Genomic DNA, 13,115 nt, shown 5'->3' with positions numbered 1-13,115 from the left:
TAGGCCCCAGTAAATGCAATGTCACGGGACATTTCAAAGAGGGACAAATGGGACACAAGAAGGCAGCAGTGTGCCCAGGGATGTTGGCACAGCTGCCAGGGGCAGGGCAAGCGGGGGCAAAGACAGCATGGCACACGTCAACCTTTGCCCCCTTTGTCGTATTCTGTCTTCCGCCCGCAGGGGGTGTTAGGCATCACGAGGACCCGTTTGCCCAGTGAGGGGTGGACAACCATGTGACATCCCCCCACCTGCGTGACCTTTACTGCGGTTGACTCCCCCGGCAGGAGTCCATCGCCTCCAAGCAAAGAGCCCTGTGCGAGATGTGGACACAAAGAGGATAAACATGGACAGAGATAGAACTGTGTGAGACAGACTGAATATGTTTCAAAGTGTGCTTATTACTCTAAAACTAGAGGCCACGTTTTAACTAGATCCCGATATGCATGGTGCAGTCATTCTGAATAGACCAAACCCATTGCGGATTGTGAAAATCTGTGCGTAATCAACGCCCATTCCCCCAATATGTTTGTAGTTGCTTATAACATTACTTTAAACCCGAGATGAACGGTTTTCTTTTTCTTTTTTTGTAGAACTATACACTGTACTACATACTTCGTGCTACAGTACACGTTCGCGGGGCAACGGAAGTGTGACTGGTGCTTTAAGAAAACGTCATCAAAATCCGACATGGCGGCTCACTGATTCACTGCGACAGTACAGCACAGACGTGTTTGCTAATACGACTTGGTAAGTGAAAGATCCACTTTAAGTGCCCCGAGTGGGTGTAGAAATGTCATAAACGGCACGAAACGTGTTTATGCTTTGATTTGTAGCACTCGCCGAGTTTGCAACTGGCGTTAATGATTTTTAAATGCTTCTTTTTGACTTGGTTATGCGGCACCTGATCTAGTATGTCTCCTTTGTTTTATATCTCAGGTTTTCGGTTCGAGCGGTTCAGACGCCGCTTTCTCCTTCTCTGTTTTGACTGCAATGAATCCAATAATTAGACGGACACTTCCTCGGTCAGTGAGGACTCTTCTGACGGACATCGGTCCAAAGGACGAGTGGCCGGAGGAAGCAGAGGATGCCTCGGCGGCCAGCAGAGATGGCATCCTGCTCCCCGGAAGAGGGGCATCTTCTGGACAGGAGGAATTTATCACTCAGGCTTCGGCTGATGGAAAGATCTCCAAAGTGTGCATGCTGTGCAACCGCAAGCCTGCGTGTTACACTTGCCCTAGGTGCAACTTGCATTACTGCGGCGTGGCTTGCTACCGCAGCCCAGATCACTCGGTGTGCTCAGAGGAGTTCTACAAGGAGGCTGTCTTTGAGGAGTTGAAAAACATGAAGGCAACAGGCCAAGAGGGAAAGAAGAAAATGCATGAGATTCTTCTCGGACTGAGACAAAAGGCTCAAGTGACAAATGGAGGAATAGAAAGCGTGTTAAGAGAAGCCGAGATGGGGCAAGACGGCGGCGTTGAGGCTGTGGAGCTGCTGTCCAAATTAGCTGAGCTTCAGGAATCGGGAGAAGATAGTATGGGGGAGATCGAGAACTTCACGAGAACCTTGGAAGACCAGGAAGCAGATGAGGAGCCGTCGGAAAGCGTGGCCCAAAATCTGTCAGAGCTTGACCTTGACAAGCTCTCGGAAGAGGAGCTGTGGGCGCTCCTTGACAACGGGGAAAAGGAGAAGTTCACCGGTTTGCTTAGGCAGGGCGCTCTGAGCCGGTTGATCCCCGTGTGGAGGCCGTGGTGGGAGGAACACGACGAGGCGGGGAGAACACTGGTGGAGTTGCTGGAGGAGGGAGTTCAGAATCCAGACCAACAAGTGAATAAGAGCAAGGATAAAACGGCAAGCTCTGCGGTCTCTGGTGTTCCTGCAATTCTGGCCAAAATCCCCAAGCTGAGTTCCTTGTGTCCAAATCCATCTCCATTGGTCTGCTACAGTGTGATCAACGCTCTCTATTGCTATACTTTCACATTGCAGCTCCTCAATGGTGACGCTGACTCGCTCCTGTTTGAGTTCTGTGACACCATGCTCACGTTGTCTGAGGCCCTGAGCTCCAGCAAGGTTTTCAACTCCGTTAAAGAGGCCATACACAGCGGAGAGACACTCATCTTACGAGGAGGGTATCTCAACAAGCAAGAATCGCACGCCACGGACTTGGCGGTAGAAGCCACCGCTCACGTCCTGACGGGTAGAGACAAAGAGGACGCCACAGGATACATCCTGGCGGCCTTGAGTCAAATACGTTCGGCGCTCTCTCAAGCCAGAGCCTCTCTCTCAAAGAAGGGAGAAGACGGAGCAAAGAGACAGAAATACTTCCTGGCTTCCAAGAAGTGTGAATTCCTTCAGGCTTGGACTCTGGATCATTCGTGTCGTACTCGTGGGTTGGCTTTGGAGCTGTGGAACGAGCGCAGTCGGCGAGCGAGGCGAAGGAAAAGTGTGGAGGAAACAAGGATGCTAGTTGCGGAGAACTTTAAAAAAGAAAAGAGGAAAGTTCATGGTACGTTGATACAGGAATTAAATTAACAGCTTTTCTAAAGGTTTGTGATATAATAAACAAAAACAAAAGTGTGAATAATTGTATGGATGAATAAAGTGCATAACTGGTGAACCCTTATTTGTTTTGTGGCATCCCTTGTTCTAATTTTATAACGAATTAAGTTTAATTTCAGTTTGTATAATTTTATTTTATTTTTTTTAAGAATGGCTTGAAAGTACATATTACTGACATAAGTGAAACATGGCATACGGATCCAGTAACCACAGGAAAATACTAATCATTTGGCAAAGTTCATTTCGCTTGTGTATGTGATACAGTACTGTATTCCAATTTTTTGAGATGGTGAATTTGGGTTGTTTTTTCCAACGTTTTTAAACGATACAATAATGAATGATTTCATTCTGTACTTAGTGAATATTTAAAATATTTCAGTTGTTCAGCTGTAAAAATCATCTCCTGAAATAAATCTGCGTTTTCCATACTGCTTCAATGGCAAGTTCAACTTGCGTGCCAAATTTCGTGATGGTTTGGTGACGTAAAACGGAAGTCTCGCTTGTCTTTGGCTCCCGCGACACAGCAAACATGGCCGCGCTCTTGAGATCTGCCCGGTTCCTCAGGTTTTCGCCTTCGGGCTTGCTACAAATCGCTGGTACCAGAAGAACCGGACCGCCGCTCAGTCGGCTTTATAGCGGAAGAATTGGTGTCGGCAGGACGGGACTTGTGACCCGACAGACGCACCCGAGTGTGGAGAACGCGTCCAGGTAAACCGCTAGCTTGGGTACCCGTCAACCACGCGCGTTAGCCGGATGCGCGTATGTCATTGAGGTTCAATGACAACCACAAAACAAGCATGATTCGTACTTTTCCCGAGAAATCTGTTATTGTAATACTGTTACGATAAAAGCGTTTCTTGTTGCTGTTGCTCATGTGGCTTCGTATCAAATAAATCTAAAGGCACCCTGTTGGGAAATCGGGTTAACATACGTAACAAGAATTTTGGTCCCTCGGAATCAATTTTTTTTTGTGGACGTTTACACTTGCATTGTAGTTATTACCATCGTTTTTAGATTGTGTATGAACCGATGTAATATAGGGTTTAATTTCCACAGAGTAATTATCATTGATGTTGTTGCTTATGTCACGCAGCATCTTACCATGAAGCCAAAAAAAAAACCTCAGTGGAAAGTCACTGATGTGCCGATCACAATTACGTTCATATTGTCTCCACGAGGAGGAGAGTTTTTCACCCAGTGACGGAGGATAGGCTAAAAAAAGGCTAGATTTGAAGGCCTCTGTCCTAGTGGTTACCATGTCTGCCTCACAGTTTTGAGAAGTGGGCCTTAATTGAATGCTTTAAAGTGGAGTTTCACCAAGGCACACATCTGACATTAGCTCAATCAAATGACACACCACCAAATGAAAATGTCACAAATTTACGTCATGTCAGGAGATACAGTTTGTCTTGTCTGAATCTGCTAAAAAATGTACTTATGGTGCACAGAGTGAAGTCTGCCTGTCTAGTTCACCATTCTGTTACATGAACTTCACTATGATGTGAATGCTATTGTACCTTCTGCCAACTAGAGGAAAAGTATGTAATTGTTTTTCTGGTCACTCTATGTCCCTGGCATAGATAGATGAACAAAGATGCGTTGTTTTGTAGGAATCCAAGTTTTTGGACCAGGTAAGTGAACTGTCATAATTTCCCACTGCACAACTGACAAGCTCTCACGGTACACAAATGTGCCGCAGCTGATCGGTATCGCTGCTTTAAATTGTCCGTTGGTGGGAATGTAAGTGTGACTGATTGTTGTGTGTCATAATCTTGACCGCTGATTGTAATTGTTGCTTTCCTCCACTCACCCCCTCCAGTCATGCGCGGCCACATGCAGCGGGATGCGTCCGCAGCTACGTAGTGGCCGCGGAGAAGAAGGAGGAACTTAGCACGGCCGTGCGCACCAAACAGGCCCAGCAGTTCGACTGGGCCTTGGCCAAGCTGGACAGTTCGGTGAGGAGGACCGGTCGCATCACCAGGACTTTGCTGCTGCGCATCTTCCACGACATCTCCAGGGCGGGTAGCTACGGCAGACATACACGCCTGCAATTTAAGAGTTGGATCAAATACAAAGAAGTGCAAGTAGAAAGTTGGACCGTTTTGCTTCTTTATATTCACTCCAAAGGCGCATGTTGCCTTTTCCATGGCTCCGTGTTGTTGCAGGTTATCCGAGTGGTAACCAGGCCCTGCTACTGCTGCGGAGCTGCGGCTCTCTGCTGCCAGAAATGGGCCTGGACGAGCGCACCGAGTTGGCTCACCGCGTCTGGGAGAAGCTGCAGGAGCTGGGTGAGTGAGAGGAATCGCACAATGGACTTTTTTGCTGAAATCTCAATACATTGGAACGACGACCCGACCGTTCGATTTAATCGGCTGATAATCATCCAGGTTTTCTTTTTTGCTTCTTTTAAATTTTGTTTTTTTTGTTTTACTTATTTATCTACACATGACATTCTGAATAACCTTCCTCCCCCTGCCCGCTCCCAAATTATCGGAATCGGTATCAGCCTCAATACAAATGCACATTATTATTGTACCTTATTATAATGTATAGACTAACACAGAATGTTTGTAACACTAGGTGCTAAGATCCTTCCAGGTGGCAGGAAAATGGGTGGCAAGTGCTGATGTGATGGCAAAACCTGTTGCGATACCATTTTGGGGGGATTTATTTCAAAAAAGGCGAAATGAAATCCAGTGCAACATGCAAATAAGGAAGATCAATTGAGTGAAGCTGGAAAATATTTTTACAGAGAAAATCCCAAGATGTACGGCACTGGAAACCAAAGCCCTCCATCGACAAGTTTTCAAATGCATTTTCCCACACCTGGAAGTACATATGGCGTCCGTCATGGCGAAACGTCTTATTGTAGACTCGAGCAATTGCAGCAGTGGGCTTTGTCTTATCATTCCCCAAGGTGCGCAATATGACGTGAGTCACTACAACGCCTTGCTGAAGGTGTACCTGCAGAATGAGTTCAAGTTCTCGCCTACCGACTTCCTGGCCAAGATGGAGGCCGCCAACGTCCTGCCGAACCGAGTAAGACGAAAGCACGGAAACAACCACTGACATGATGGATGTTGTTTTCGCCGCTAGCATAATAAGGACTTTTTTTTTTTTTTAATTCCTCCACATTTTCCAGCATATTTTTAATGCACGCGGCTGTTCTTAAGTTTGGTCCTTTGTGTTTATAGGTTACGTACCAGAGACTCATCGCAGCCTACTGCCAAAATGGAGACATTGAAGGTGCCAGGTGAGCTTGTGGATGTGCAAGGGGCTCTCTCAAGGGGCCATTTTTTGGAAAATTCATTGCTGGGCATCAGCAGTGGCTGTCTGCAACAGCCAAGTCAATCTTCTGTTCAATGTGCTCGAGCGAGCCCTTCTGATGTTTTTTATTTTCCCAGATTGTGACATCAGAGTGGGTTAGTTAATATATGAACAGCCCCCTACATCAAGCATCTTTGCCCATGATTTGGCACAGCTAGGCTGTGTGACGATGCGCTCTTTTCAAAGTGTCTAAAACACCAAAGCCAAAAATGAAGCGGAGCTGTCGCCGTACTGGGCCTTGGCCTCGCGGCGGAGGGCTGTAGGATGATGATCGCTCCTCTCTTAAATGGTCAAAAACAGGCTCCTCGCACCTGTTATCAACTCAAGCCTTTGGAATTGTTGAGGATATTTTGTCGACGTATTTCAGAATCGCCAACCATGAATTGTTTTGCTCGCTTCATTGCCAGCACCATTCTGGGTTTCATGAAGAGCAAAGACCTCCCCATCACCGAAGCTGTTTTCGACGCGCTGATAACGGGCCACGCGCGGGCGGGGTGAGTGCTGCTGCTTTTGTCTTTGTAATTATCCACTATTGTCAGAAACAAAACAAAAAAACCAAAATGAAATAATTGCTTGTATGTCATTGTTACCACAACTTGCAAATGAAGTGAAACAAACCCTTGTACGTGTTGATGTGTGGAACAACGACATTTCTGTTGACTTGAAATGAAACGGTTTGACTGGCAGCATCACAAAACGCTTTGTGCGCATGGGAAAATGGGCTCCAAATGTGGTGTGTGTGTGTGTGTGTGTGTGTGTGTAACAGCGACATCGAGAGCGCAAAGAACATCCCATCAGTCATGCGGGGAGCTGGAATGGAGCCGGGTCCCGACACGTTTGTGTCACTGCTGAACGCCTACGCCGAGAAGGGAGACATGGACAGTCTGAAGAAGGTGCGTCCGTCTGTCTCGAAATTGAACACCCTACCCTTCAGTATTTGAATCAATAAGGATGCCCGGTCCGCATCAGACGCTGGAGGAGGCGGAGAGCGCCGACTGCAGTCTGATGGACCGAGATGTCATGGATGTGATCTTCACGCTGGCCAAGGCCGGGCATCAGCAGCACATCCCCGAAATGGTGGCGCTCCTGAGGCACGAGAGGGGCTACGTCCCAGGTGCGCCTGCGATATGCCACGCCGCGCCGCCTCTTTCAATGAGTATCTCGGACAAGTGCTGTGAGTGACTGTCATCAAATGATTCTCACCTTGCAGATGCGATGAACTTGTGTCTGAGCCTCATCACGCGGGGCCACCACGATACGGCCTTCCTCATCCTGAGGACGTTTCCCAGCCTGCAGGCGGACGACGTCAACGCCGACTCGGCCAACCTGGGAAACTTCTTCCTGAGACACTGCATCAACATGGACACGGTGCTTGACATCCCTCGCTCACTGAGCCGGCTCATAGGATGTCGGCACCGGTCACCCTTTTGAAACTAAGCTCCCTTCTTCTTCTTCTTCTTCGTCTTACCTCCCACAAAAGTAGTTAATTTGTACCAGGACACATAAAAAACGTTTGTGTCCGTTTCCTTCAAGATGTTGTCATGAAACTGTCGCCATCTTTAATAAAAGGAAAACAACGGTCAAACTTTAGAATAGATTAGTGTATAGCAAACACGCTCAGAAGCTGTCGTATAGCCTAGATCTGATGCAAATTGGACCATTTTTTGCAAAGTACCCTGTCCAGACACTCTTGTCACATCTCAGATCCTATTAGTGTGGCGCAGTAAAATGACTAATACATTTGACCTGGTGACCAAGCAGTGGCAGAAATGAGCAACTTATGACATTAACTTTTTGCATCCTTTTCGCTCTCCAAATGTTTTTGGAAAGTCGCTCATTCGCTGGTGTCCGAGGGAAACGCTTTGAAAGCCTTGTCGGGCGCCTGCGCTCTGAATGCCCCTGTCGCGTGTCGTGACCCGTTTTGTTGTTCGCGTTTGCGTTACAGCCACTGGAGGAGATCAGCCGCTACTGCAAAGAGATGCAGGACGCCCAGCTGCACGCCTCGCCGCTCCCCTTCACGCTGTCGTGCGCCCTGGAAGCCAAGAAGACCCGTACGACGCCGAAAACACAATAGCTTGTGAAACGCCAGACCGCGGTCACGTCATTAAGGGCTGCTTTCTTTTCTTGCAGATGTGTCTCTGGAGCTGATGAAGACGATGAAAGAACACAACTTGCCCATCAGACCTCATTACTTCTGGCCCCTGCTGGCACAGCACATGAAGGACAACAACGCAGCCGGTAACACGCACACGCATGCACACGCACTCAAGTAGGAAAGACGTGAACATTGTAAATGCTCTCTTTTTAATGATCGTTTAAGTATTAACAGTCACACACAACACACACACATTAATAATGCTCACAGTGACTTCTGTACGCACATGCACACTCGAATGAGTAGAAATGTGACGATATTCCTCCCGCCCCCAAATGACCACCTGTCAGAATTCTGCATCTGGTTGGAAGGGCCACTTAAACCTGAAATGGGATCCCTTCCGAAATGTTATTTATTTTTTTCACCCGTCTGTGGTATCTTTCCATATAGATGTCCCCTTTCCTCTTGGTTGTTTCATGTACATTGAATCTCGACATTTTGGGGAAAAAGCTATTGCTTGGGTTGCGTTTTATTGTCTGCTAGTTGTAGCATTCAAGGAAGGGCTGCAATGACAAAAATAGACGGCAAGCTGCCAACCGTCTGTCTGTACGTCCCATCTGAAAAGCAACCATTTGTGTTGTTTTTTGCAATGTGGAGGGGGGATTATGAGAGGTATTTTCTAGCAGAAATAGCTTTTAAAAGGAGCGCTTCACCTCAAATATTAATGGCACCACCCCCCCAAACTGGGACAGATTTCAAGGGACCGGGGCAGCCGAGGGCAAAGAGGTCTGATCCCCCTCCCGCGTGAGAGCGTTTGAGCGAGAGGAGATGAAGCAAACACGCGCGCTCTCTGGAGGGCTCGGCCAAGAGATGGCAAAGTTTTTTTTCCCCCCCAGAGGCTCCCAACTTCCCAATCACAAAAAACAACAACACTCTTGACTTTGAGGAAATGTCATCGGTGTGAAACTGTTGGTGGCTTTGTTCAAGCCCTCTGATCTTTGTGGCAACCTGGATCGTGGACTTGACCGCCACCTACAGGGCATCAGATGTTTGCGGCATTTCTGAGACCTCGCTCGGTCACTGAAGGATGGGCATTTCGTTTTATTTATTTTTTTCGAGTTTGACTATTTTTGTTTTTTTAATGGTAGAACGCACTCCGACAATCTGCTATTTTATGGATTCAAAAGAGTGGAACAACTCCATACAAGCCTCGGCTTTGAAATCCCCGTTCAGTCCGTTCCTGGAGTCTTGACCTGGGCTTTGTAACTGACCTCCAGAGCTCACTCGGGGAGGGATGGCCTAAAAGCAAAATTTCTAGGGCTCCTGTCAGGGAATTTGCCCCAGTCTGAAACGGGTACACTAGACGGATGGACAACGCCAACTTGGGAAGGTTTCTTGCCTGCGACGTTTACCTGACGGAGAAAGGCATCAGAGTTTGCTTCTCGTTTTTGACGATTCGCCATGTGAAAAGTGGGCGCAAAGTCCGTTCGTTGATGGACGATTTTTCTTTTCAGGCTGCTTCACTTCACCTCTTTGTACATTTTCATTTGATACATGACGGTATGATATTTTTGCCGGCGACGGTGAGCTTTAGATGAAAATTTTTCACACTCCTTGATTGTGAGAAACATTGTCACGGCGTGGTCAAAGTTTCTCGCCTTTTATTCCCGGTGACAGTTTTAATGGCTCGCTCCTTTTGGAGACGATTCCTGCTGCCACTTGACGGTTATTCCCCGGCCGAGCCTCGTGTTTTTGTCCAGCAGGAGCTCGGAGGACGAAGAGGGAGGAAAAGGAGTCGGGGTGGAATCGTCTCTGTGACAGATAGCCGACATTGTCAGAATCCGACGCTCGTTAGCGGACTTGCTGTCAAACGCGCGTCGGCGGCTTGGCTTTTAAGTGCTTGATGCTTGCCAAGCGCCGTCCTCCTCCCTCTCTCTTTGGGGTTTTTTAGAGCGATTAATAAATGATGCATTTTGCCACTGTCAGCTAATTGACAGGGACGAGGAAGCGTTCGGTCCCGCGCAGCATCAACTCCTCTTGTGCGGTCGAGACGGCTCGTCGATGTGAGTCTTTGGGGCCTGACTTGGTGGCGTAGAAAAGAAGGAGGCATGATTTGAAACCACACACAAGTATACGCGCGCACAGGCCTAACCGCAGTTTCTGAGGAGACGCGCAAACGCCAGGGCGGCGTCCATTTAGTTGTCACGGTGTAAAACGGAAGGAGGGAAAGTGGAGAAACTGCTCTTTCGTTCACTCGCTGGTCTGCCTTAACCCTCATGAATGATGCAGCCGCTTCCCCTACGCTCGCTCTCACACACTCCCTAGTTGCAGGAGGTGTGTGTGTGTGCGCGTGTGTGTGTATGTGTGGACAGAGAGGGTCTTACAGAGGGAGGAAGCGGAGGGCGGGGGGGGGGGGGGGTCTTTGCAGGTGATGTGACTGATGCAGAGTGACTTGATTTCATGTAAATGCGAGCGCTCTGAGGGAATTCACTTTGGATTACGCGCCCCACTGTGCACGCTCCATGAAATATTAAGCGCCGTGTCACTTTTTGTCCACAGGTGTCACTAGCGGGCAGAGCGGTCCGAAGCTGCGGAATTGGGAGGGGAGCGCAAAAGGACAGCGCGCGGGGGGGGGGGGGGGGGGGGTGCATTTTGATCAAGTGTGGATTTAGCGGAAGCATATGCCGACCCGCACTGCCCACCTGCCACCAGCTAGTCATGGCTTGTCAGCACTCGCCACTTTTGATCACTTCTGACGCGGTAGAACAAGGGTGGGGGTGCGGATTCTGCTGAGGAAAAAAAAGGGGGGGGGGTAATATTTTGCACTAGTGTTGTCCGGTCTGCACCTGCCTGCTGATGCGACCTCACCTTGAACTCTCTGATGCTGTCCATCCAAATTTCTCACGCTCACATTTCCGCTCAGGTCGTGGTTGGAAGAAAGCATTGTCGCTGTACTTGATCAGAGTTTTCCGATATCTGCACCTGAGTATTTATTCTTCAGCCGACTTTTTCCTTTTTACTCTCTTCATCTGAAAACAGATCATGCTATTTTCTATTCCTTAGAGTAGGCTTGATACTATTTTTTATCCCCCAACCGCCAAAACAAAAGGTGAAATCATCTGTGGTTGAGATTTTGATTGATTGAGATCTTAGGGCCCGAAAAATAGGGACACGTGACAAATAATCCCCACCCACATTACCCTTCTTATCAGGATTCCTGAAAGTAAGTTAAAAGTGGAAAGTGCAGATGTTTTGTTTTCTTGTTGTTATCAAACGGGTCTTGTATTTAATTGACAGTGAAAACTCTTGTATTTTTGTACATTTTCAGACTCGGTACTTTTTGGACTCTTGTGTAGGTACAGGAGGTGGACATGTGAAGGTCGCGGCAGGGATTCAAACCCGGAACCTCACTGTGTTGCCTTAATAGTAGTCTGCGATCCCCAAGCTCCTGTCAAGAATGTGCCATTTGCTTGCGCTTGTTGTTTTCTGCAGTCTTGACCTCGCTGAAAGATCAAGCGCCCCCTTTGTAGAATGGCAGCCATAGAGAAGGGGGCGCAGGGGTTCGAAGAGGAGAAGTGACAGGTACTCGTGTCCAAGGTCGGGGGCAGAGATGACAGCGAGCGGTTGGCTCCGCCGCTCCTCTCAGGGCTCGGCGCGCACTTCTCATCTTTTGACAGTTAACCTGCAGACATGAAGCTGACGCTGATATCTTGTGACCGCTGCCATCCTTAACTCACTACTTTGATACTTCTCGCCCGGATTTGTGTCAGCCTTCACGCTAACAGACCTGGAGAGGACCCCCTCACCGCACTTCCCCTCCCTCCGCCTCTTCTGGACTCACGTCTAAGCCCTGTGCAAAAACCAAAGTTGTTCGGACAAGGCCCGAAGCTGAGCGCGTGTGTCACTTGCATGAGATCTCGATGCCACGTGAGCTCGCGCTATATTTCGCATGTCGTCATAATCTGCCCCCACTCCCGTGTAACTCCGGGTCTTGTTACCCATACTTTTACAGCAATTTGCTCGTGGAACTGTTTTCATCCAATGGAATGGAAGCTTTATGTTTGCCTCCATTTTTTTTTTCATTTGAAAGGAGTTTGCAATTTTCAAATTGCTCGCAGGATTTGAATGTAGCCTCACCTCGGTTGGTCTTCAGTGGATACGAATATCTCCTGTTCAATTTTCCACAGTGGCTCGTGTGTGGACTTGGCGCCCCCACCCCCGCCCCAGGTCTCCATTCACTTGTTTGCTGTTTGTCTGCTGCGGCGGAATTGATGATGGATTATTCAGCAGCTACTGCTCCTCTTTCATAAAAATAAATAAATAAATAAGCAGGGGTGGGGGGGGGAAGCGATGAGAGGTGGGATAAGAACGGACGAGCCGATGGCTGAATGGAGCGATAGTCCATTGAGAAGGAGGAAGATTGCTTGTTTTTCTTGGAAAAGGGGGAGTGAGTGAGAGAGAAGAAGAAGATGGATAGCGAGAGGACCCCATGAATGAGCGATATGGACCGGAGGGCCATAAATGGACGGCGCTGGTTCAGGTAGCCGTACCTGCTATCAGGCGGACACAGGTTTTAATGGCGTGTAAAAGCCTGGGACTCCTCTATTATTTAGCTAAAGAGCGAGACCGCCAGGTGAGCACATACATCCCGGGAGGATACGGAAACGGAGCTCCAGATACCAGTGTGTGTGTGTGTGTGTGTGTGTGTTTTGTCAAATCTGAGTGGCGAGCAGAAATACACACGGCATGTTGAGGTGTGCCAACTCTAGCACTTTTAGGTAGTTTGCAGAAGGCCGCATGGGAGGTTGGTATGTGCTGGACGCGGCCGTATAGCTGCGGGGATATTTCCGTCGCAAAACTGCACTTAAAAGTGAATGTATGTGTACACCCGGAATGTGTTTGAGCACTCGTTTTAGCTCACGCGGGCACCCTCGCTGACATGTGCAAAGCGCTGCTGCTGTTGCTGCCTCCTTCATACTTCTGTGGGGGGGGGGGGGCGCTGTTCCATATGCATGTGGCTGTTTAGGCCTGACTTCCCTTGGGCAGGACCTCAGGGCTCTGCTGGAGAGCAGGGCAACACTCGCAAGAGTCCACTTCAGGCCAAGTGCGTGTCTTATGCATCCCACTCTAGTCCAAG

General features: G+C 48.5%; 2 protein-coding genes across 2 annotated transcripts in view; both read left to right on the top strand.

Annotated features, from left to right (window-relative positions):
* Nucleotides 1-689: 689 nt before the first annotated feature.
* On the top strand, nt 690-2,614 carry znhit2 (zinc finger, HIT-type containing 2). The gene is made up of 2 exons (XM_086122118.1): nt 690-747; nt 937-2,614. Exon 2 carries the CDS (start codon nt 991-993, stop codon nt 2,527-2,529), a length of 1,539 nt encoding a protein of 512 aa, XP_085978244.1. The 5' UTR covers nt 690-747; nt 937-990; the 3' UTR covers nt 2,530-2,614.
* Nucleotides 2,615-3,076: 462 nt separating this feature from the next.
* The window catches only part of lrpprc (leucine-rich pentatricopeptide repeat containing), a 46,773-nt gene continuing 36,734 nt past the window's right edge, over nt 3,077-13,115 (top strand). The window contains exons 1-11 of the mRNA XM_086122228.1: nt 3,077-3,264; nt 4,376-4,578; nt 4,722-4,844; nt 5,474-5,595; nt 5,751-5,809; nt 6,291-6,377; nt 6,650-6,776; nt 6,853-6,997; nt 7,094-7,251; nt 7,829-7,934; nt 8,014-8,121. Coding sequence (XP_085978354.1) covers nt 3,086-3,264; nt 4,376-4,578; nt 4,722-4,844; nt 5,474-5,595; nt 5,751-5,809; nt 6,291-6,377; nt 6,650-6,776; nt 6,853-6,997; nt 7,094-7,251; nt 7,829-7,934; nt 8,014-8,121 — 1,417 coding nt within the window. The 5' untranslated portion in view covers nt 3,077-3,085. The remainder of the gene's footprint in view (nt 3,265-4,375; nt 4,579-4,721; nt 4,845-5,473; nt 5,596-5,750; nt 5,810-6,290; nt 6,378-6,649; nt 6,777-6,852; nt 6,998-7,093; nt 7,252-7,828; nt 7,935-8,013; nt 8,122-13,115) is intronic.

This window comes from Hippocampus guttulatus, chromosome 10 (assembly GCF_054856545.1).
Source record: "Hippocampus guttulatus isolate MCC_2025c chromosome 10, RoL_Hgut_1.0, whole genome shotgun sequence".
In the NCBI taxonomy this organism is placed as follows: Eukaryota; Metazoa; Chordata; class Actinopteri; order Syngnathiformes; family Syngnathidae; genus Hippocampus; species Hippocampus guttulatus.
The sequence above is the reverse complement of the archived record's forward strand: the minus strand, read 5'-3'. Positions and strand labels throughout refer to the sequence as shown.